General features: G+C 31.7%; 3 protein-coding genes across 12 annotated transcripts; 2 read left to right on the top strand and 1 right to left on the bottom strand.

The window, feature by feature from the left end:
- The first annotated feature begins 3,249 nt into the window (after window positions 1–3,249).
- On the top strand, window positions 3,250–5,811 carry LOC103498093 (sirohydrochlorin ferrochelatase, chloroplastic). Its single transcript, XM_008460568.3, has 6 exons — window positions 3,250–3,500; window positions 3,588–3,796; window positions 3,899–3,960; window positions 4,902–5,012; window positions 5,092–5,184; window positions 5,464–5,811. Exons 1-6 carry the CDS (start codon window positions 3,460–3,462, stop codon window positions 5,563–5,565), a joined length of 618 nt encoding a protein of 205 aa, XP_008458790.1. The 5' UTR covers window positions 3,250–3,459; the 3' UTR covers window positions 5,566–5,811.
- On the bottom strand, window positions 4,554–9,711 carry LOC103498094 (chaperone protein dnaJ C76, chloroplastic-like). 3 transcript variants are annotated; one of them, XM_008460570.3, is made up of 8 exons: window positions 9,442–9,711; window positions 9,202–9,333; window positions 8,727–8,883; window positions 8,459–8,651; window positions 6,964–7,070; window positions 6,677–6,878; window positions 5,857–5,977; window positions 4,554–5,199 (listed from the first exon to the last, which is right to left on the bottom strand). In XM_008460570.3, the coding sequence occupies exons 1-8, from the start codon at window positions 9,540–9,542 to the stop codon at window positions 5,169–5,171; spliced, it is 1,044 nt and encodes a 347-aa protein (XP_008458792.1). In that variant the 5' UTR covers window positions 9,543–9,711; the 3' UTR covers window positions 4,554–5,168. The 3 variants fall into 3 exon arrangements, with proteins under 3 accessions (XP_008458792.1, XP_008458791.1, XP_008458794.1); XM_008460569.3 differs by having other exon boundaries at window positions 8,727–8,898; window positions 9,442–9,710; XM_008460572.3 differs by lacking the exon at window positions 9,442–9,711 and having other exon boundaries at window positions 8,727–8,876; window positions 9,202–9,339.
- Window positions 9,712–10,578: 867 nt separating this feature from the next.
- Window positions 10,579–19,904, top strand: LOC103498091 (DExH-box ATP-dependent RNA helicase DExH17). 8 transcript variants are annotated; one of them, XM_051089644.1, is made up of 29 exons: window positions 10,579–10,791; window positions 10,896–11,031; window positions 11,464–11,562; window positions 12,239–12,419; window positions 12,786–12,947; window positions 13,287–13,524; window positions 13,630–13,666; window positions 13,766–13,812; window positions 14,006–14,043; window positions 14,154–14,175; window positions 14,289–14,501; window positions 14,632–14,788; window positions 14,903–14,954; window positions 15,188–15,259; window positions 15,364–15,413; window positions 15,608–15,725; window positions 15,828–15,891; window positions 16,005–16,088; window positions 16,168–16,296; window positions 16,385–16,581; window positions 16,661–16,849; window positions 16,951–17,202; window positions 17,267–17,316; window positions 17,519–17,536; window positions 17,822–17,904; window positions 17,987–18,197; window positions 18,668–18,705; window positions 18,808–19,143; window positions 19,370–19,904. In XM_051089644.1, exons 3-29 carry the CDS (start codon window positions 11,495–11,497, stop codon window positions 19,774–19,776), a joined length of 3,513 nt encoding a protein of 1,170 aa, XP_050945601.1. In that variant the 5' UTR covers window positions 10,579–10,791; window positions 10,896–11,031; window positions 11,464–11,494; the 3' UTR covers window positions 19,777–19,904. The 8 variants fall into 8 exon arrangements, with proteins under 8 accessions (XP_050945601.1, XP_050945602.1, XP_050945603.1 ...); XM_051089645.1 differs by adding an exon at window positions 11,309–11,369 and having other exon boundaries at window positions 10,579–11,031; XM_051089646.1 differs by having other exon boundaries at window positions 10,580–11,031; window positions 16,171–16,296.
- Window positions 19,905–23,709: the final 3,805 nt, after the last annotated feature.

Here is a 23,709-nt window from a genome sequence, read left to right as displayed (position 1 = left end):
TGTTGAGAAACTACTTCCATATATTATATATAAAAGAATAAAGTATCAGTAACATAGAATTTTTTTGAAAGAAAATTAGTAATTAAATACAAAGTTGGCTAACCATGCAGTGATGTGGATGGATATTCTCATTTCATTTGTGCTTTGATCTCAATTTTTGCAATTTCTAAGATGAAAGTACAAACTCAATTAAAAAAAAAAAAAAAAGAGAGAAACATATTAATTATTTTTTATTGTAAACTATTAAAAAATATTAAAATATTTTGATTTTTTTGTTGTAGCTTATAATAAATGGGATCTTTAAGTTTTCAAAACCCGTCTCTGGTTTTTTAAAGTATATACCTAATGTATATAAATTTAATTTTTAAAATTAAAAAAAAAATGGTTCTCTTAATCATTTATTTTAGTTTTCCGTATTTTTTTTATTTATATTTGTTTTCTCTTAATTTGTGTTTTCTTACGTACGTAATATTTGGATTCTTAGTCAAATCTAATTATATATAAAAGAGGTTTTTAGAAAGTTAAGAACATATAATAGAAATGTAATGATATATTTTTATTTTGAGTTTTAAATTTTCATATTTTGTTGTCAAATGTAGCTAACTAATTTAAAATAATTTAAATAATCATAATTAAATTAGTTTTAGTTAATATATCATCAGTTCATTAATTAATAATTTAATATTATAGTTATTTTAAGAGATTTTCTCAGAAAAAAAACAAATTATTTACGTCGTTAAAAAATATCATTAAAAAAATTCATTACTTTATTTTGCATGAAATGTATATTTGGACGGTTCTTCTATATTTGACAATTTTCTTTGTTTGAAACAATTTTAAAAATAAAAAATATTAAAATCATTAATAAAATATAGTAAAACTAGTTTTATTATATTTTGTAAATAGTTTATTTTGTGTGGTATTCATAATAATTTATCTATTATTATTTATTTGAATTTCAAAATTTAAAACTAAAACAAAAATAAGATGATAGTAAGTTTAGAATATAACTTAAAAGTGAGTTAATGAGATGTATTAAATTAGACATATAAATCTATCATTTATCAAGATATGTATTAAAATGACATTAAATTTAAGCATTGAAAACTAAAATAATTAGAATAGAACCTGGTGGCCTCCTGAAGATCCTATACCAAAACTCTATGGTTTAAATGTGTTAAAGCCTATGATAATATATAGATTAAATCATATAGTGACGCATGCCAGCCACTATCTTTCATTTTCAATATAATAAATACTTTTCTTGTGGGTCAAAGTTTAATTGTTATCTTCGTCTTTCGTGAATAGGTTATCTTCGTCCTCATGAGTAGAAAACGATTACCCTCCTTTTCCACGTACCAAATCATACATATTCGACATTATCATTTCATTAGAAGCATCACAATGTGAATTCAAAGACGACGAAGTCTTTCAATTTTCTTCTCATTAAAGGATAAAATCATCTTTGAAACGAAGAATTATGAACTTGCAACCTCAGTGGACACCCATTTGGCTGCCTATTTATATGTACAGTACCCCTAGCTCATTACAATGAGCACAGTGAACATTCCCTTGTTGCATAAAACCATGTCTCGGGACAATCATCGAGAAGTGGTTTCATTAATTCAACGATTTTTTATTTGTGTGTATTTTTGGTTGGTTAAATAGATGGCTAGTCGAACTCGTAATTTTCTTGATGGTGGTAATTGTTGGAAGTTTAGGTTTGAGTTGGCGGGTTGTAGATAACAGTTAGCTAGATAAACTTTATACCAATTTCTATCGTTGATAGGTTTAATAGTAAATTTGTACTAGTTTCTATCACTCTAATATATTGATATACTTCTATTCACTTTTATCATTAATAAATTTCTATCATTGATAGACACTGATAGATCGACTTATATTATTTCTATCAATTTCTATCATCGATAGAGACGAATAACCTTTTATTAGTCTTTGTCAATAGACTTCTATTAATTTCTATTGTTGATAGACACTTATAGACTTCTATTGACCTCTATTAATTATAAACTTGTATCATCAATTTCTATAATCGATAATTTCAATGATAAATTTCTATACATTTATATTATTGATAGTCGAGGATAAACTTCTAACTATTAACCTCTATCAATAATAGACTTCTATTAACGAGTCTATTATCGATAGACGTCTATCAATTTTTATCACTGATAAATATCGATGGTCTTCAATCGATCGATCTCTATCACTAATCAAACTTCCAAATTTTACTATATCTATAAATTTTTTTTGCATTATTTTATATTCGTTAAAACTTTGGGTTGATGAGTGTATTTAAAATTATTTGATATATATACTAAACAAATGAGTTGGATTAGATGAGAATTTAATTAATGGGTAATGAAAGAGAAGACTGGAAATGTAAAGAAAGGGATGGAAAGCCAAAAACAAGTGGGACATGTCATGTGAATGGGAATGAGGTTGGAAATGGGGAACCAAAAAGTTTGGTTATGAATCCTTGAAAGACACTCTTTTTAAATTAGAAAATAATATTTTCATGTGCAATTTTATAAAATAATTAAAGGGTTAGTTTAGTAGTATTTTAAAATCCAAGCAAACCCCAACTACTCATTGTGTTGGTATCTTTGGAAGTTTATATTTCTATGTCAAAACTTATAATGATGTTCTTTTTCTTTTTTTCTTTTTTTTGTTGAGGGATTTTGAGTTTATTACATTTTTATTTCATATATGATAAAACCATTTTAAATGGAGGAAGGAAAAAAAGCATTGGTAGAAATGGGAGAATAACAAAATTTGAATTTTTTTTCATGGAATATGAATATTTTAATTGGTCAAGCTTTTAGATTTTCTTTTTTATAATTAATATAGCTAAATCAACTAAAATATCTACCTACATAACCAAATCTTACCCTTCTTAAGTTTGGGTTTAAATATTTTATAACTCTTATGTAATATTTTAAAAAGTAAAAAGCCAAAATATAAAAAATTCATCTTTCTCTTGTGTTTGATCGATGTAGAAATCATTATAATAGATCAAAAAATCAATTGACCAAAATCAATCAAAACGAGGACGATATGTGGAGATAAAGAAAGATTTGGACCGTTTTGATTATGGAAAAGTTCAAACCAACAACATTTAAAAAAAAATTGAAAAGTTTAAATCGATCCATTTGAACTATTTTATGATTGGAGTCATTTAAATGTTTACTAAATCGATCATAATCAATTCAGCGGCGGTTTAGTGAAGAAACCAACTCTGATACTTACCCTTTGAAATTGGTTATTGGATTGATTTATAAAAGTCAAGATCACTTTTACAATTTTCCAATAAAAAGGAACAATTTAGTAAAACCCACCACTTTCATTTTAGGCCAATGCAATTGAATTTACCAACGACGTCGTTTTTGATTATCAGGTTCAAGTGCTCCCTCTTCCCTTGGCGAAGGATCAGAACCCATGTCTTCGTTATCCGTCACTCCTCAAATTTCACCGAAGAGGTTTCAAAATCTCCTAAACCCTCATTTTCTTTTCAATTTTTTCTTGATTTTTTTCCTCTCTAATGGCCGTCCATTTTCCCATTGAAGTCCTTCACCAGTGGAAACTAGAAGCCCATACACAATCTGCGCGTCTCAGAGATCTCCAATTCCTATCGGACGCCTCTCCAAATTCAGAAATTTCACCTCGCGGGTCCGCATGAGTATTGATAATGGAAGCTCTAATCGGATTGGTGCCGGAGATGCTGTGATTATCGTCGACCACGGCTCCCGTCGCCGGGAATCTAATCGCATGCTGAGTAAGTTAGGGTTTTAGAATTTGGAATTTTGGGTGGGTGAAGTTTTGAAGTTATTCGTTGGATAATTCTCTTGGGGTGATGAACTTTTTTGGAAATTTTCAGATGAGTTTGTTGCTATGTTTAGGGATAAAACTGGTTATCCCATTGTGGAGCCTGCTCACATGGTATGTTCTTTTCAACTGTTTCTTGTGCACAAAGCTACTACTTTCATTCATGAAGCAACATTATTTGCTTTTGTAGTTGGTTTTTGGAAATCAATGTTACATTTTAGTTAGGGCTGCTTGGGTTGTAATGAAATGAGTGTGTAATTTAATGGGTCCAAAACCCGTGTTTGGATTTAGCCTTTCTGCCCGATTTGTAATCCCAAACTCATGAGTTTCTTTCTGCAGTTTTTAATCTAACCCTCTTTTCTACGATTTCCGTGCTTGATGATTCTATTTCGCATCTCAATGCTTCTCAATTCTTATTGCATTCTAGCTCTCCAAACATTTAGTTAAAAGTATTTTGGTCCCTGTAATTATAGATTTAGTTCATTTTAGTTCATGTAAGTAAATGTATATTTTGGTCCCATAAGTGATATTTTGAAAGTATTGGGATCGAAATGAACATTTTGAAAATATAACGACCAACTGTAAGGACCAAACTAACATTTTAAACCTTTTGTTTGGTTCAACAATGGTGGTGCTAACCACTTCTTTTTGGTATATGTGTAGACCAATTGAACTATGTGTTAAATTATTAACATTTGATCGATCAATTAAGACTGAAAGCAAACCATGATGAAGTAAACTCAACATCACGATTGGATATTTTGATTTTCGAAAAAATGTACAGTTTTGTGGATCTTTTTTCTACACTCTGAAGTACAGCATCTCTAGACTTCAAATTAACATAAGACCCAATGAATAGAAAAGCAAAATAAATACTGATACCATTCAAAATGAATACTGATTTGGAACAATTCTATGTCATCGTACTGTCAGTAGTTTCTCTGTCTTTATTCCTGTCTGTCTCCTTTTGTTGCATTCAACACATGATAGAGTAATAGTCACAGCCATTTCCAATGTACTTAATGGTCTCATTACATTTTTCTGAAACAACATAGGAGCTGGCCGAACCATCGATAAGAGACTCATTCACATCATGTGTTGAACAAGGGGCCAAACGTATCATCGTCAGCCCGTTCTTTCTTTTCCCTGGTCGACATTGGCAACAGGTATGTAACTCACTGTAGGACACTTGATTTGATGAAATGAACTGGTGGATTGATGATAGCAATGAGTGAAACTTTGCAGGATATTCCTTCCTTAACTGCTGAAGCAGCAAAGGATCACCCAGGAATATCGTATATAATCACCGCTCCTCTCGGTCTTCACGAAAAACTTGTGGTAGGTATTCCTAACCTATATTTTTAATACGAATAGGAATATTAATAACAATTTCCCCAAGGAAAAACAATTTAATTGTTAATCTAAATAAATTTTATAAATTTCGTGACTTCCATAAATATCTGTCGATATGTCCGTTTTTTCGATGTGTCCGTAAAATTGAAATCTCTATATATCGATATTGACATTGTCAATTCCCAGATGGAAGAATGAATGTCATAAATGATAAAAGAAAAGGACTATCTTTTAGTATTAAACTATGAGGTGGTTCTGTTGCAGGATGTTGTGAACGATAGAATAAATCACTGCTTAAGCCATGCTGCTGGAGTGGCAGACGAATGTGAAGTTTGTGCTGGCACGGGCAAATGTCGATTTAACTAGTGTATGTAAGTAGAGACTTGGGATGAAATCGCTCGGTTTTTCGACGACTTTCATTTGAAGGGCCCATAAAAATGGTATCGATGGCTTGGCAGTTGAAGGCTTGAGAGTCTATTTATCTTGTTTCGTATCAATACTTTGTAAAATTTAACCTTTTTGGTTGTTTTTGTATATTATATCTTCACACATGACTACAGTCGACAACAATATGCACAATAATATTAGTAACCAAAAATGATTTTGAGAACAGTTTGAGATTAGTGATAGAATATCAGAGCTTTTTCATGAACCTACCTATCACTAAAAACTTGCTTTACCCAATTCCAAACTCCATAAAACTTCTCCCTTTGTATTTTCATGGTGGCATTAGCTCGAGCCTCAGCTTGAGCTGGAGTTTCTTCCACAGTTTCCGCTCCTGTATGTATGTATAATTAAACAACAATCAATGATAGGGTATTATAACTATTAACTTAATTTGACACAACAATTAGAGATTAATTTTAGTTGAAGAAATGACATTTTGATATCAATTAGAACCGTGCAAAGCTTAGTCCTTGTTTTGTAACTATTTTGTTTTTTGTTTTTAAAATTTAAGCTTTGTTTCTTTTCATTTCTTATTTTGATTTACATATTTTTTGAGAGTATTATGGTTAAATTCTTAGCAAAGCTTAAAGACAAAAACAAGTTTTGTATTGCTACTTTTTTTTTTAGTTTTTCAAAATTTGATTTTAGATTTTTTAACCATTAATGAAAAGTATATATCAAATAAAGAAATCGAAGGTGAAAATAATGTTTAGAAACTTGGACTTTAAAAAACAAAGACAAGAAACAAAATAGTTTTCGAGCTGAGTCCTAATTATCGGTTAAAATATAAATTTGGTTCTTATAACTTATAATTTGAATTTAGTCTTTACAATTTAATAAAACTCTCCTGCTGAGTAGAGCTATTTATGAGACAATTATCAGACCATATGAACTATTTTTAGAGGTTTATTAAACATAGTTACTAAATTCTAAATTCATTTCTATAAACTACCAATAATAAATTTGAATCTACCCTTTAATTATATCAAATACTTGGTTGAAAACACAATGAACCCAAAGGAAAACTCACCATATTTTTTGTCCTGTTCTTGCCGTTTCAGCTGCTTGGTGAAGGCCTTGGCCGCCATAAACACATTGGCTGGAATTTCCCAGCCACCTCCAAACACCCCATATCCTTTCTTGGGCAGTGGCTGCATCAAATACTCTAACACTTCCAGTTCCTCCTTTTCTACCCAATATATGCAATTCACAGGACATGATTCTACTGAAACCTATAAGAATGAAACAAAAACAGCGTTGTTTGGTGTTCTTTTGAGTTTTATCTCTACTGATTTACTCTCCTTTTCTCTCATTTACCTGAATTTTTTGATCGTTGTCTCCATATTGAACCTTTACTCGTGCACGGCCAAGAGTATCATCCATGGTGAATGTATTACTTGCATTATGTACACATTCCCTGCACCCTGTGAGAAATTATGCAGGTGATATCTCATGTTCATATCAGGTAGTAGTTTGCAATTATTAAGAATAGCCAGTTTGAATCCTCTTTACTATTTCTTATCCATGCGACAAGATGAGTTGAGTCTAATAAGATGAAATTAATAACTTCCTTGAAGCTGAATTTAAATTTTGAAGTTACAATATATCTTCTCACACTCGTTATGAATCTCAAATACTTACTCGACTAGTAAAAATGTGGGAGCAAATTAATAGCTTGTTTAACTTTAATCCTTGTGAGGGTGTTTGTGTCAAGAGTTATCCGAACAATAAAAAAATATCTCTTACTACAACAAATATTATTTTTTATTCTTTAATTACACTATTTCAAAAACTGCTAGGATCTTTATTATTTTACGATCATCATTTTTTCTATTTTTCGTTATGATGTTTACTATTTTCATTTTAAGGTAGAATGGTTAAAAACACGTACTATTATAATTTAAACTAAAATAATCTACACCTCAAACATAAACTATTATAAATTAACTCAAATATAACTTAGATCTATAATAACTTAAGTCCTTGTTCCGATGACACTTTAAAATATTTACTTTTATGTTTGTCCTATTTTGGTTATGAAATATTCATATGTTTATTTTAGGACTTAAAACTTCTAAAAACAACTATTTTAGTCATTGTTGTATTATTTGTGTATCTAACTTTCACTTGTTTAATACTTCTCTCTAATCTTTGTGATTTGAAGCTACAGTCATGTTAATGTACTGGTACACACCCAAAATTACATCACTATTTTGTTAAAACAAACTAAAAATCAAAATCAAAATGTAATTTTTAAGAAAGTTTAGAAGCTAAATATACATTTTAAAAGTTTATGTTGTAAACCTAAAGATATAAGTATCCCTACAATTTTGTTTATCGATTGGTTTTACCAAAAAAAAAAACCTTAAAAACATTTTTTGTTATCTTTCATGAAAATAACAATTTAGTCCGTGAACCTTGATGTGCATTAACTTAGTTTATGTGCTTTCAATTTTATGATAACTTATCTATATAACGATCTAATCTAATCTTTATATTTTCAAATTTGTAAAAATTTAATCCATAATGTTCATAAAAATAAATGAGTTTCTCAACCTGATTATTCTAGAATCTCACTAAATCTTAATACTAATTTCTACTCCAACAACTAAATCGTAACCAAATTTAAATTATAAGGACTAAAATATTAGACAGTAAAGTTCATAAACTAAACATTAAATACCTTAAATACCTGGAAACTAAAATTTAGGAGTTAAATGGTTGCTTCAAAAGTTTAGAAGGTTAAGATGACTTTTAACCAAGTTCGTTTAGATAGCGAATATTGAAGAATGAGCACAACCATACCACATACCTATGCATGCATTCCCATCGACAAACAAAGCCTGAGGTCTCAGAGGTCCATTCCACGAACTGTAACCTAATCCGGTGCCAAAATTCCCAAATCTTACCCTCATCCCACCCGAGTATGTGTCATATTGCTTCCTTCGATCCTCTCTCATCAGAACCCGATAAGCCTCATTCAGCCTCAGCGTATACTCGTGGCCCTAACAAAGTTAAAAAAAATCATCAAACAGCAATCAATGTGTTTTACGATCAAGGAAGGAAATTAATAAACAAACCTCTTGGCCTGCAATATCCGGATGAAATTTCTTCTGCAACATTCTGTATGCTGCTTTGATTTCTTGAGCATTTGAATCTGCAGAAACTCCAAGAAGCTCGTAATAGTTCATTTCGTTTGCTCTTTCACCTGCGCTGCATCTAATCGCCGTCTGCTTCCTTCCAACCAAGATTCTGGTCAGAAGTATTATATTTAGCAGTAAAATTGGAGGAATGAAGACTCAAAATTATATATAAGCTCGTCAAATTAAAAAGAAGTTCGTAATAGTTTGTTTCGTTAATCGCCGTCCATCTCTGCCTCCTTCCGACCGAAATTCTTCCATCAGAAGTATAATTTAGCAGTAAAATTGGAGGAATCAAGATTCAAAGTTATATATAAGCTTGTCAAATTAAAGATCTCTTCTGCTTCTAAGTATACGAATGAAAAGGACAAACAGTATAAAACTCTTTAATATCGATCACTGTAGAGGAAATTACCTTGAGATGTACTTGTTATGATCATTATGATGCGCAAGAGATGGAGTAGAAGTCATTAACGGCATTGCGTAATAATTCATTTCGTTTGCTCTTTCACTTGTGCTGCATCTAATCGCTGTCCATCTCTGCCTCCTTCCGATCGACATTCGTCCATCACAAGTATTATTTAGCAGTAAAACTGGAGGAATTAAGATTCAAAATATAGAACTCTTTACGATCGATCTCTGTAAAGAGAATTACCTCAAGATGTGCTTGCTATGACCCTTAGGATGCGGAAGAGATGGAGAAGAAGCAATTGGCGGCATTGAGTTATGGACACATGGAACAATAGAGATAGCCATGAGCTAGAAGAGTGAATCTTCAAATTGTTTTATGGAGGTTTTCTGGAGGAGTAAGTTGGCGGTGCTAATCGGCAGTTCAGTTGGGGAAGGAAGAGGCTGAAATGGATTAGATATTTGTTGAGATTCGTGATATTTCGGAAGGGCCCATGAGTTGCTTTTGCTGTGGAAACTTGTGTTCTACTGACTTTTGTAGTATATATTTATTCTTACTTGGGACTCAGAAGTATCGCTATTTTTGTTTTACTCTCCGGTTGTAAAAAGAAATAAACAATTACAAGTTTTACTATTTTTTAAATTTAAAAAGTTTTGTACAAATACTTGTAATTCTTTTTAAAATGGGTGAAATTGGTTTATGCCGTGAAAATGAGGCGCAACTGAAACATTAAAATAATAAAATATAATAAATAAATAAATAAATAAATAAGAAATCAAAGACATTAAGAAAATTTAAAAAATCTTAAAATTTCCCTACTTTCTCCCTCTTGTATGGAATTCCTACGATTCCTTTCAACATATATACAACTTACAACTTCACCAAATGTCACTATTTATAAGCAATTTAGCAAATATGATGTGACATGAGTGTTTGAACGATAAATGGATTGACATGTAGCTATGACACTAAACACACTGATGCATAATAGACATCTATATGTTATATTAATATTTATAATAATTTATATATTTTATTTTAAAAATTAAACTTATAAACATAACTTTCACGTCCAATTTTTGTTTTTAAAATTTGACTATAAATTTAGCTATTGTATGATAAAACATAAGAAAAATAGTTATCCAATGGAGTTTTAGTTTTCAAATTACCAAAATGAAAATAGTTAGAAGTTTGAATCATATAATTTATCAGTTTTTAATTCTATGTTTAATAGATGTGTGGCATATTTAACTCTTTAAAGCTCACAAGACACTTATTTTTTGTTTGATAGCTGTAAAGTAGTCTCCACAAGTTAAAGTATTTTCTGGCTTATCTTAATTATTAACAATCAAGCAAGCTTGAACTAAGATAAAAATAACTATATGATCTATGGTTAGAAATCTGAGAGAGTTTGGAAGAGTTTGAGAAGGATTTGCAGAGAGAGTGACAGAAAATTGAAATGGTTATATTGAAAGGGAGAAGTTTTAGGGGTATGAAGAGTTGGGAATATATTTATGATCTGATTTATGCTTATGGCTCCAGACGAGCATAGCGTGCGCTTATGGTTCCCGCCATTTCAATGGGATAACCGTAGGGGTACTATGGACATTTAAATTCCATCTTCCGTTTTCATTTTGAACATACTCCCACTGCGCTCTTCGGTTTTCATTTTCATTCTTCTTCTTGTCGCTTTTCAAAAGGCTTCACTCCCGCTTACGATACGACCTTCGAGACTGAAATTCCGGAATTTGTCCATTAAGAAGTGCACAGACAATGGAATACTAGTTTCATTATTGATCGTGCCTGAACAAACTGTTGTGAATCATTTCCGATAAGGTAGGGTTCAGAAGGATTCCGGTATTATCGCCTTCTTCCATTTTCGTTTTGCCTATATTACATATACCTGCATTGAATGCTCCCGTTGCGATATTCTCGACGGACTTTGTTCAGGATTGTTCTGAATATGAGCTTGCCTCTGCATGATTTCATTGCTTGGATTGATTTTTTTTTTTTTTTCGCTTAAAGAATTTGTGGCGCCCATTCTTGGTTGAGCCTTTCAATTCTTGGTGCTTCTCTATATATTTGGTTCTTTTACATTGTATTTTCTTTACAGACTTTTCCGTCCGAGTCTCTGGATGTTTATGGTCATGATTGAGGCTAACGAACTTGCAAATGTCCATTTCTTCTTCGTAATGTTTTTATTCTATTTTCTGCTTGTTAACTGTATAGAATATCTTACTATTGACGGTAATGTTTTCCTTGCATCAGTATCAATAAACTCAATTATTCTAACTCGACAATGGAATCGTATTCACTGAAATCTGTGTCAGATTTACCCGCACCATTTCGGTCGACTTTTAGTTTCAGGTAACATGTCAATTCTGTTGAACTTTGAGCTCTAGTCTTCTTAGAAACTACACTAGGTCGATTATGAAGTTAAGAAATAAAAAATTTCGTTGATTGGTTTCAGGAAAACTGAATGAAATTTGTTCATATATTATGCAATATTGATTGATCATTAAGTTATTACATGTTATGCAACAAGCAAAGCTTTTTAGTTGAAATTTCATATTTAACACTGAAATGAAATTTGTTTATTGTAAAAAAAATCTAGTTGTTAGCTTATTCTATGTTGCTTATTGCATATCAACTTCGGTTGTCTACTTCTTGCAATATAATAAACTGATCATCGCTTTATCAATGTGCTTAGCAGCATCAGTTCTGCATTGAGTTTGTAGTTACTTCATCATTATTTCTCAAGGAGAATAGTGCGAGAGCTTGTTTCAAACTAGTTGCAAGCAAGTTCAAAGTTGAAATAGAAATCGACCATCTTAACCTTTTAACTGATGTATTATTGCTGTTTTCTAATTCCTAAAGATGTGAGATAATATTGGATGTTAAAATTTAAGTGAACAAATAATATTGGATGTTAAAATGTAAGTGAATATTCTCACATGACTGTTTCCTCTTATATATGATGTGTTCTCTCCTACTCAAGTTGTGAACTAAGCTAATCCATTCTAATTAACCGCACTACAAACAGGTATTTTAATTCACTGCAGAGTGAATGTTTCCCTGTTTGTTTCAACTCCGATATAAACATGGTGATTTCAGCACCTACTGGGAGTGGTAAAACTGTACTGTTTGAGCTTTGCATTTTGAGGCTTCTTTCAAATTTTATTGTCGAAGGGAAGTTCATCCATGTAAAGGGAACTCTAAAAAGCGTAAGTCCCATATGCAATTATGCCGTTGGACAAGTGTAAAAAAATGCTAAATTCATTCCTGTCATAATATAGGACAAGAATTGCAGTATTTTTTATACAATTCATAATCATCCATGCATTATTTCTCCTCAACAAATTTCCATGTTTCATTTCTTTTTCTCTCTCTTTTATTGTGGGTGTGTTTGTCCACATACATAAAGATGCAACTATTTTTGGCATCATTTTTCTAAAAACATAATTTAGAGGGAAAATTACAATTTTGAAGGGATATAATTCTTGCATTGAACAAATACCTTGAACTTGAAAATTTTCGTGCATCTAGTATTAGATGACTATGCTTTCTGTCTTCTTTTTATATTTATGCAGATATATATTGCTCCATCTAAGGCTTTAGTACAGGAGAAGGTCCGTGATTGGAATCAGAAATTCGGGTCTTGGGGGGTCAGCTGTTTGGAGCTAACAGGAGACAATGAAACTTACAACGTGAAATATATACAAGAAGCTGACATTATTCTAACAACGCCAGAGGTCAGCACTTGAACACAGGATTCTAATAAGGATACAGAATCCTTGTTTCATGTATTAATGCTTGTACAAAATCAAGTTCACGTGCAACTGAATGCTAATAAAACTATTAGCCACAGAACTCACTTAAGTTTATTTTCAAGTCAATCATTCTTTTCCAATGAGCCACTCGTCTTTTCTAATAAGATGTTAAGGCACTTCTTGTTACTTGAATGTGACTTCCATATATTTGATGCAGTGATCTCTTACAGTAAATGTAAGAGCTGGTTTTCATTGGTTTCATTTTTAGCTCTATTTTTTGGATGGCTAAATTACCTTTTCCCTTCATTTTTTGCATTGAAGAAATTTGATGCAGTGACTCGCTATCGCATAAAGGATGGTGGTTTGGGCTTCTTCAGTGACATAGCTCTTGTACTTATTGATGAAGTTCATCTTTTGAATGATCCACGGGGAGCAGTGTTGGAAGCCATAGTTAGTAGAATTAAAATGATTGCTCGCAACCCCGAAATGAAATCCAGTCCTCTCTCACATGTTCGCTTCTTGGCTGTATCTGCTACAATCCCAAATATTGGAGATCTCGGTAAGTTTACATTAGGTTTTTATTGTTAGTTTAAGTTGCATCTCCAAATTTGTGAAAGTGCTTAAATTTTTGTTGCATCTTAAGATTTTATTTAAACCATTGCAGCCGAATGGCTTAATGTCCCTGTTCAAGGAGTTAAAAGGTATGCTTTTGGTATTATATAGCAGCCATATCTAGTGTCTTCGTTGCTGGATCAAGCATCAAACCAGCATATTTCATTGGGTTTCCAATGTTCCATCAGGTTTGGAGAGGAAATGAGGCCTGTAAAGTTAACCAGCAAAGTTTTCGGTAATTGATTTCTTAAATGACCAGTTCTCTAGTTTGCTTCTTTGTCAGGTGAGTCTACTATAAATGTAGAGTTCAAGTACGAGATGGTTCATTGCTTAGAATAAATGGGAATACCAATAAGTGCAGTACATGATGTATTTCGTTATGTTTGTTTTTCCTCCTGTTGCATACTTAAGTATGTAATTTTCTGCAGGCTATGCCCCTGCTAAAAATGATTTCATGTTTGAGAAGGTATTTGATCGAAATTCTGCATAGAATAGTTTGCTTTCAAGTAGTCACAACCAGTACAAATATGTTTGGAATTATCTAACAGTTCCAACTTCGTTTTATGCGTATTACAGCGCCTTCAGAACTACATTTTTGGTAAGTGGGACCATGAAATTTTCTCTCTTAAACAATGTTATTTTATTTGCTTTTGTTTTTGCACTAGTAATATTGTTATACTAAGCAATGGAGATTTTCAAATGAGTTCACAGATGTTCTCATGCAATATTCAAGAGGAAAATCTGCGTTAGTGTTTTGTTCAACCAGAAAAGGAGCGCAAGAAGCAGCTCAGCGGCTCTCACAAGCAGCAATGACCTATGGGTATTCAAATCCATTTATTAAAAGCAAGGAACAGCTGGAAAGGTTACGAGAAGCTTCACTATCATGCAGTGATAAACAAATGCAATCTAACATTCTTTATGGTGGTAGAGGGCTCACTTCTTCTTCTCATTTTCTTAATGCACTCATATCATCCTGAATTTATTGCAAAACTCGTGTTGTTGAGTTATTCCCCGGCTACTTGAAGGTGTGAAACTAAACACCTCATATTTACAGTTGGCTATCACAATGGTGGGCTTTGCTTAAAGGATCGCAACCTCATTGAAAGTCTTTTTCTCAAGGGTGATATTCAAGTTATTTGCACTACAAATACTCTTGCGCACGGAATTAACTTGCCGGCACATACAGTCATAATAAAATCAACACAGCACTTGTATGTTTAGCACCTCTTTCTATTCAACTCGTTTGGGGATTCTGAATGAACAAATGCTAGAAAGTTAACTGAAGCTTCTATCCCACACATCTAATTTTCACCTTAATCACGTAGTAACAAGGAGAAGGGGCTTTACATGGAATATGACAGATCCACCATACTACAGGTTCTTCATTGTAACGATATGTCTTTTTCCTGGAACCGTTTTTCACCTTTTTTTTTTTGTGATCCAACATGTTAGTTGGATGTGTTTCTGCAATGCGGTGTAATGAGTAGAAAAGACCCACAATCTTATTTCACACCCACACGCTAGAGAAATAAGACTGGATATTTTATTATTTCCATCTTTTAGGAAATTGGTTGTGGTCTCAGAAATCTGATCTACTTTGTTCTATGCAGATGTGTGGGAGGGCAGGTCGGCCTCCATTCGACGACACAGGAATTGTCATAATCATGACAAGAAGAGACACTGTAATGACACGATATCTAGCTTCTTTTCTTGAATTTTCTTTCTTCACTTGGAAGGTTACAAAGTTAATTAGTTTAAGCATTGATTTTTCTTATTACTATACTAGGTCCATTTGTATGAGAATCTCCTGAATGGATGTGAAATTGTGGAATCGCAGTATGTATTTAATTAAGCATACTTGTCCAACATTGATTCGCATGAGATAACCAATTTGGTACTTAAGTGGCTTGCTCTCCCATCCCAACAGCTGGCCTTTGGGGTGTGGTTCTCCAAGGTCCTTAAGTACCTAACACACTTGTTGCATGGAACACTTCAACTGTTTTATTTTACGCTTGCTCTTCCACCTTTAGATTACTGTCTTGTGTGACGGAGCATTTAACTGCGGAGATAGTCCAAATGACCATCCCAGATATAATAAAGGCAATTGAATGGATGAAGTGTTCGTATTTGTTTGTAAGAATGAAAAAGGTATGTACATTTTCCCATGCCATTCTTTTGTGTAAATATTCCAGATATTTTTAATTTCATGTTAAACGAATTATTTCTTACAATTTTCTTTTTGCAAGCTAGAATCCGCAAAAATATGCTATAAAAAACGGAATTCCTAATCATAATATGGATAAGCACATGGAAGGTACCATCACTTGCTCTGTCGCGTAATTTTATTGAATTGTTTAGGTCATTCTCTTCACTCAACCTTTCATATGCTCTTCTTGAAAACTGTAATTGACGGTATTTTACTATCAGACATCTGCATTGAGAAAGTAAATGAATTATCTCGACATCAGATGATTTGGATGGATGAAGATGGCTTCCTCTTGAAGCCACTAGGTAAGCTTTAGACAATGGCAACAACTATTTTTATGATTGAATGAAATAGGGCTTCCTGATTTCCTTTCATTTTGGTCAGCAGATCCCGGGAGGTTGATGACAAAATACTATTTGAAGTTTGATACCATGAAACACATTATGCATGCTCCTGAAAATTGCAGTCTAGAGGAGGCTCTACGTATCATCTGCCATGCTGAGGAAATTTCTTGTATGTGCCTCTACCCTTTACCTTGTGAATATTACTGGTTTTTTCAGAATTCAAATGAAGAGAATATGAAGAATTTGGGGAACTGAAGGGATCCAGCTTAGGCGCAATGAGAAGAAGCTTCTAAATGATGTAAATAATGATAAAGATGGGAGGTTGCGTTTTCACATTCTTGGTGAAAAGGGGAAGAAGAAAAAGCGCATTCAGACAAGAGAGGAAAAAATATTTATTTTAGCAAATGATTGCTTGACCGGTGACCCTTTGATTCATGATTTATCCCTCAGTCAGGTTCATTTTCTCGAAAGAAAGTGGTTTTTAAATCACATCATGCTCGAAAGAAGTCATTACAACCGGTATTCTTGCACAGGACATGAATTCTATTTGCTCAAATGGATGCAGAATTGCCAAATGCATGAAAGAATATTTTGTATACAGAAAGAACTACAAAGGAACATACAACTCAATGCTTCTTGCAAAATCTTTGTATCAGAAACTCTGGGATGACAGTCCCTTTTTACTCAAACAACTACCTGGCATTGGAATGGTGACTGCCAAGGTTTCTATTTAACCTCTTATTGCTGTCTAAATAATGTCTGTTAGGTTCTTGATGAAACTCCCTTGTGTTTTCTCTGAATCCTTTCATATAATTCTTTTAAGGCGTTGCATTCCATGGGAATCAAATCATTTGAGGCACTTGCTGAAGCTGATCCAAGGAAAATAGAGATAGTCACTGGCAGAAAATACCCATTTGGGAATCATATCAAGGAGTCATTATCATCTTTACCACCGAAAGTGGACCTGAAGCTTGAGGAAGCTGAATGCCCTAAGCAAGGGAAGGCCAAGCTCATAGTAACATTAACTAGAATGCCCCAGTCTTACCGACCAAATAAACGACATTATGCTGAAATGGTATGTTGACTTTAAATATCATTTCTATTTTTCAACCAGAACTGAAGAGAACTCTATCTCGCAGATTGTTGGCTCAGAAGAAGATAACCAGATCCTCTTTCATGAGAAAATAAGGTGATTATATTTGAAACTTTGACGTATAAATTTCAGCAAGAGACTAAGCCTGTATTTTATCAAGAAAAGGTACAAAGGTTAAGGTTTAGATATTTATAAGTTTAAATGCTTTTTGGGTAAGAATGCTTTAAACTTCTCGTGTGAATTTCGCTTGTTCCAAATGTAGCCTACTTAGTTTAACTCTATTTGTTTGGTGCTGCAGAGTAGATGAATTCTCCAGGTACTCAAGCCTTATCCTTCTGTAGCTCATTAACCAACAAAATTTTCTTAAACGCCATATTAGTTATCATTTCGATTATGGGTAAGTAAACATTATGGTCTTATTTCGGAGAGTTGTTATTTCTTTCCAATTCCATGACGTTTTTGAGGGAGTAAACATTTTAACCATTTTGACTTTTTTTTTGTGGAAAAGTCAACTTATGTTGCCTATCGATAATTTGACGAAAAAATAGTAATTATCGTATCAGTATAACATTTTAATGCTACTATGTTGCTCTTTCTGCAGCCCATACAGCACAGTTGTTCTTCTCTCACATCCTCAACAAGGAAAGTTGACTATCAAAGCTGATCTTATTTTTGATGAATACAGTAAGAATCAACACTGTTCCGGAAGTTCTGCAAACCCACTTGGATTATCAAATACTCTAGCGCCCCTATATACATTTTTAAGTGTTTCTTCGTACAGTTGGCATTGATCTCCACCGAAAACTGCAACTAATGGAACAAAATTTAAACGTGAGAAACAAATGGGGAAGAATGCCACCATCCTCCCATCCACCTGAGGAAGTATATGTCATTGATGACGACGGTGAACCTCTACCACAAGCTGCAACGAATGAGTTGCCCATTTCTGGCGACTTGAACCCATTACTTGACTCCATGTGAGTAGTTTTATATATCCCGAAACTTTTCATTTAGAGTAAAAAATAGTACCATTTTGTTGGAATGCATTAAAATCTCAAATACAAGGTTTTGCTGCTGGTCGAGGTCTAGGTCTAGGGGTGACACACCTAGTTGGGGTGGGGGTGTGAGGGGGGGGGGGGGGACAATGCCCCTAAACCTAAGTAATTTAGGTATTTGATATATTTGTATTATTTATGATTTCTACTAGTTTAGAGAAGTAAGCTATATATCTCTTTAAGGGGATCACTATTTTATACTCTGAATAATTGTTCTTATCTACTTAGTGGACGTAACTAAGCACACTGATAGTCAACCTCTTCTTTACTTTTTTTCGTTTCTACGCATTTCAGTTTGTCGATTTTAGAACACCTTTGCACTGACCAAAACCTTTATTATGATATTTGAGGCTGAGAAATAATTTTTCTCCTTTCATTTAAAAAATTTCCAGGCCGAGTTTCAACCTCTTAGACGAAGACTTGGAGGAAGGTACGTAAAATTTTGAAAGTGAAGACCGAAACTCGTCCTCGTACTATATTTCTCTCGATTTCCTTGATAAAAAAAAAAAAAAGTAACTTTAAGCTATGGCAGCCGATCCTGCAACTGGCAACGATGAAGATGAATGCAAAATCATCACTGAAAGAACTGTATTTGACCACATACGTGAGAAAGCCAAAAACTTTCCTATGTTGGCTGCATCAAAAAATAATGCTCATTCACCAGCAGCAGTGACATATAGTCTAACTAAAAATAAGCAGCCGCTAGAACTCCAGGTTGAAGCATTGGAAGAGAAACATAGAATTGAACTTTCCCCTCATGCCAAATTGGATTCATTTTCAGGATTCAGAGACGAAGTACAGAATAATGAATATGTGACTCAACAAAGCCACATCACCTCTGGACCACGTTTCATTGATGATGATAAAGGTATGTATCTATTTGCTTTTAGTCTTAGAATGGAAAATTGATATTAGAATCATTTTTTCTTAAAAATCTAATTAGTTTGTGTATTTTTTCGATTTATACTTGTTTCCTTTCAAATCTTTACAATAGTTTTCACGTTTGAATTTTTGATCATTATGTTTTATTATAGACATAACAAGTTTTTATTTTATAAGAAGAACTAACAATTGTTAATAATAAACAACAATAGGGGAATCTGGTGTCCAGAGAGAAGGAAGTAAAATAATTGTAACTGAGGAAACCATATTCGATCATATTAAAAGAAAGAGCAACAGTTTTCCAGTGATACACAAAAATTGTGAAAATGAAAGGACAGGAGGAGGAGGAGGAGGAGGAGATGGATACAGGAAATTGAATGAGGGTTGTTCAGTGGAATCCATGGGAATGGTGTGTTTTGATATATCGATGATGAAGGAAAACAAGAGGGCACGAGCAGGGCCAGAGAGCAGCAGTGATATGAATAGCAGCAAGTGGAAGAAGCAGCAGCAGAGTCCATCTGTAGGAAACAGAAAGAATTGGTGCTCCTTACAAACTGCCACGGAAACCAGTGAAGTCGATCCTTTTGTTGCGTTTAAGAGCGTTTTTTCATTCCTTTGACTCCTCCTTTCTCAATCTTAATATGTTTTTCTTTTTCTCTCTCGGAGGCTATGCCGTACTTTGGAATAATATAATTAGTCCCGGCTCGGCTGGCAGCACAAGGCAGCCGTCCAATAAAATTTGTCAAACCACGACTTTTTTTTTTCTTTTAAAAAAGGACCATTGCAGATGGGAAAGTAGGATGAGGTTAGATGTAGGTTGGTTTGGATTCACTTAAGAAAATATATTTTCTAAAAAGTTCCATTTTCATTTAAAATTGTTTTGATAAAAATGGTTGAAAATAACTTCAAAACCTACTTCAAATGGTCGTTAAAGTTAAATAATATTTTCTTCTTTTCTTCGAAATAACTTATTTTTTAAATTAAACACTTGAAATTTTATTCCAAACACACCACTAGCCTAACCCATTTGTGCTCCTCTGGTTGTACCTATCTTGACGATTCTCCAATAAAATTCTACCATATGACAATCTTTTAAAAGAAAAATTATATTGCTTTTTATATTTTGGCTAGATTACACTGTCAAAAATAACTTTAAAGTTTCAAAAATAACCTTAATCTTCTAACATGAGTTAAAAAAAATATTTTTATCGTATGAAAAGTATTAAAGTTCTATTCAAAAAATACTTTTGGATTTTTTAAGTTTAAAAAATATTCTTAAATTTTAAGAATATTTAAGAGTATTTTAAAGACTTTACAACCATTTTTGTCTCACCATGTAAGTTCATGAGTATTTTTGAAATTTTAAGAACACGTTTGACAGTTTATGAACATTTTATATATTTTTTTTCCGCTTAAAACTTAAGAAAGAAAAAGGAAAAATGTAAGTGCAACGTAAGTTGTACCTAATGTTTTTTTTCTAGGGAGAAGGTATTAGACAAGCCAAATTAAGGGCGTATTAGACAAGCCAAATTAAGGGCTAAATAAGGGAAAATTTTCAAATGGGAAAACTCCTTCGAAAAACAATATTCTATATTACACATTTCTAATAAGGGTTGTTTAAAAAATATAATAAAATGTCAAAATATTTAACAATTTCAAAAACAAAAAAGCTTAGCTCTTTTAAAAATGAAAAAAGCTCAGTTTACAATGAAAAATACAAAAACTATCTAGTTAACAAACCACTAATTGGCAATTGCGTATGTAATACATTTGATACACGATCTTGGTACAAGATAATTTAAATTTGGCTAAATGATTTAAGATGATTCTTGGTAGACGCAGATATCCTAAGGATGATTTTTTTTAAGTTGTTCAATTTTTGTTTAAATGGTGTACCAATTAATATTGGTGATTTATGATTGATTGAAAACCCTAGAAAGAAATATTGAGAAGAGAAGAAAGAAATGGAAAGGGTTGAGCAACTTTTGAATATTTAAAAAGAAATGAAGGACAAATCTTGAATATTTAATAACGAGCTTCATGACTTTTTTACTAGCCGTAAGTATTTTATTGTTCGGTTATATTTATGAAAATTAACCTTTTTAATAAATACTATTGGAACAAATTAATATAAATTAACAATTAAACTAAAGATTAGCTCAGATATATTAATTATTTAATCACTCTTTTCACCATTTTTTCTAGTGTTTTTAAATATAACTGTTAAGTTCGAAAAGATATTAAAATGTTTGAAAAATTAACTTTTGTTATGCATTATTGTTAATAACGTAGTCCATTTAAATTAAGCCAATCTAAAAAAAATTAATAACTACGAGTATGAACATAGTACGACAGACATGGACATTGTTTTATTGGTCTCAAAATTTGAGGTTGATCCCTCTACTTACGTATATATTGTCAAAAAAAAAAAAACAAATCACAATTGAGTTTAATTGAGATAGTACTAGTTAGACTTTTTGAAAAAGAAATTAGGAATTTTTTCAAGAATAATACAAGAAATACAAATTATTGACACTTTATGATAAAAAATTACTAAGAGGACAAAAACTCGTTATACCTAATTTTATTATAAGGTGCGAATAGTTTGTCTATTTAACTATTTTCTACTGTTTCAATAAAACATATTGAAATTCTAATTTAAAAAAAATAACTTGATAAATAAATTAAACTTTTAAAATTTAAAAGCAGTTTAGTTCATTGATATGCGATAAATATTTCATTATTTTTAGTTTTGATATAAAAATAAATTTATATTGAGTTTCAAGCTATCATTAAAGTTATACCAAAAATCAAATTCATCAAACATCTATTAAAAAATTCTAAAATTTCAATAGTTTTAAATAAATTTACAAGAAATTATGGGGTCTTTTCAAAAAAAAAAAAAATAACAAAGAGGAAAAATATTTACATTCCATATAACAATTCTGAAAACGAAAAAAAGCTTACATGCCCAGAATGAAAAATACCAAAAATATATCGTCAACCACGCCATCAACAACGCACGTGATATATTTGATATATTTTTATTACACGATCATTTAGATTTGGTCATTTATATTTGGTTACACCTTTAATTTGGTTACAGGATTGGTTATATTTGGCTAAATGAAAATTTTCGAGGTACACGATCATCTAGATTTGACAACGAAAAATTTAAAGATTATTCTGCTAACATGATTTTTTATTTTTTCAATATTCTTTGGTATATGATCATTTAGATTTGGCTACGATCGTTTATCTTTTTTAGGTTTAGGTTTGGCTACTTCATTTTTTTTAAAGATTGTTTATAGACGATTTTTTATATTTGGTTATTCTAATCTAAACAAGGCAAAAAATGGAGGAAAAGAGAGAAGATATGGAGGAAAAGAGAGAAGATGAAATAAATCGTAGTAAAAAAAAGAAGAGAAAAAGAAGAAAGAAAAGAAATCAACCAAATCTAAACGACTTAAAAAAAGGAGAGGAAAAGAGAAAAACGGAAAGAAATCGCAACGAAAAATAAAAAGAGGAAAGGAAAAAAAAGACTATATAAAAAATTGGAATAAGAATAAAAATATGGAAGAACAAACTGAAATATTTAAAAAATAGTTTAGGTTGTGTTACACCCAACCTAAATATTTTAATATTTTAATAGATTGTTATATTTTAGTATAAATTATTGTAAAAGTCAAACTCGTGAAACTTTTTTTACAAAATACAACAAAATTTTAAATTTTGGAAAAATTTGACGCAAGAATTGTGTAAGGTTATAAATAACCCTCTCTTATCCATTAAATACTATTAAAAAAAGTCTTTAATCAACTACCTTAAAATTAGGTCAAGTATCTAATTTGTTTGATTTTTATATTTATTGCTTTTTATTATTATCTACACTATCTTTACAATAATTTTGAAAGTGGAAAAAGCTAGAGGCCCACATGTAAAATACCAAAAATATCCACTCAACAATGCACGCAATATATTTGGTAATGCGATTTGGAATCGTTTAGATTTGACTATTGTTTGGTACTCGTTTAGATTTGTTCTTTCAATTCTATCTATTAATTTGGTTATACGATAATTAATTGGGTTACACGATCGTTTAAACCATTTTTTTTCAAAATTTGGTATAAACGATTTTTTTCAATTTTTTTTATACACAATTCTAAACAACGTGACCATAGGATGCAATGAAGAAAAAAAAAGAAAAAGAAGAAAGACATGCTCGCACCTAAAAACAAAGAAATAGATTTGGTTACCAAATCTAAAAACCGAAGAAGAACAAAAATATGGTACAGAAGAAAAGATGGAAGAAAAACTTGGAATATTTAAAAAATGTTGTTTATTGGCTTATATTTAGGAAAGTTTTCCTACTTTTTTTTCTAATTAAAATATTTTATATAATCTAAAACTTTTCTTACATTTATATATATATATATATATATATATATATATATATATATATATATATATATATATGTAGATGTATGTATGTATTTATTTATTTTTGTTTGATAGTGGTATATATTTGAAAATAGCTAATTGAGTATGGATT

The sequence above is a fragment of the Cucumis melo genome, chromosome 9, assembly GCF_025177605.1.
Source record: "Cucumis melo cultivar AY chromosome 9, USDA_Cmelo_AY_1.0, whole genome shotgun sequence".
Classification (NCBI taxonomy): Eukaryota; Viridiplantae; Streptophyta; class Magnoliopsida; order Cucurbitales; family Cucurbitaceae; genus Cucumis; species Cucumis melo.
This window is presented reverse-complemented; position numbering and strand designations above follow the sequence as displayed.

Coding starts and splice junctions, on each gene's coding strand:
- LOC103498093 (XM_008460568.3), top strand. CDS start 3,460: ATGTCTTCGTTATCCGTCACTCCTCAAATTTCACCGAAGAG. Junction 3,797..3,898: donor GGAATCTAATCGCATGCTGA/GTAAGTTAGGGT, acceptor GGAAATTTTCAG/ATGAGTTTGTTGCTATGTTT. Junction 3,961..4,901: donor TTGTGGAGCCTGCTCACATG/GTATGTTCTTTT, acceptor GAAACAACATAG/GAGCTGGCCGAACCATCGAT.
- LOC103498094 (XM_008460569.3), bottom strand. CDS start 9,542: ATGGCTATCTCTATTGTTCCATGTGTCCATAACTCAATGCCGCCAATT. Junction 9,334..9,441: donor CATAGCAAGCACATCTTGAG/GTAATTCTCTTT, acceptor GTCGATCGGAAG/GAGGCAGAGATGGACAGCGA. Junction 8,899..9,201: donor CATAACAAGTACATCTCAAG/GTAATTTCCTCT, acceptor ACTTCTGACCAG/AATCTTGGTTGGAAGGAAGC.
- LOC103498091 (XM_051089644.1), top strand. CDS start 11,495: ATGGAATCGTATTCACTGAAATCTGTGTCAGATTTACCCGCACCATTT. Junction 14,789..14,902: donor ATAAAATCAACACAGCACTT/GTATGTTTAGCA, acceptor TTAATCACGTAG/TAACAAGGAGAAGGGGCTTT. Junction 19,144..19,369: donor TTTCATTGATGATGATAAAG/GTATGTATCTAT, acceptor AAACAACAATAG/GGGAATCTGGTGTCCAGAGA.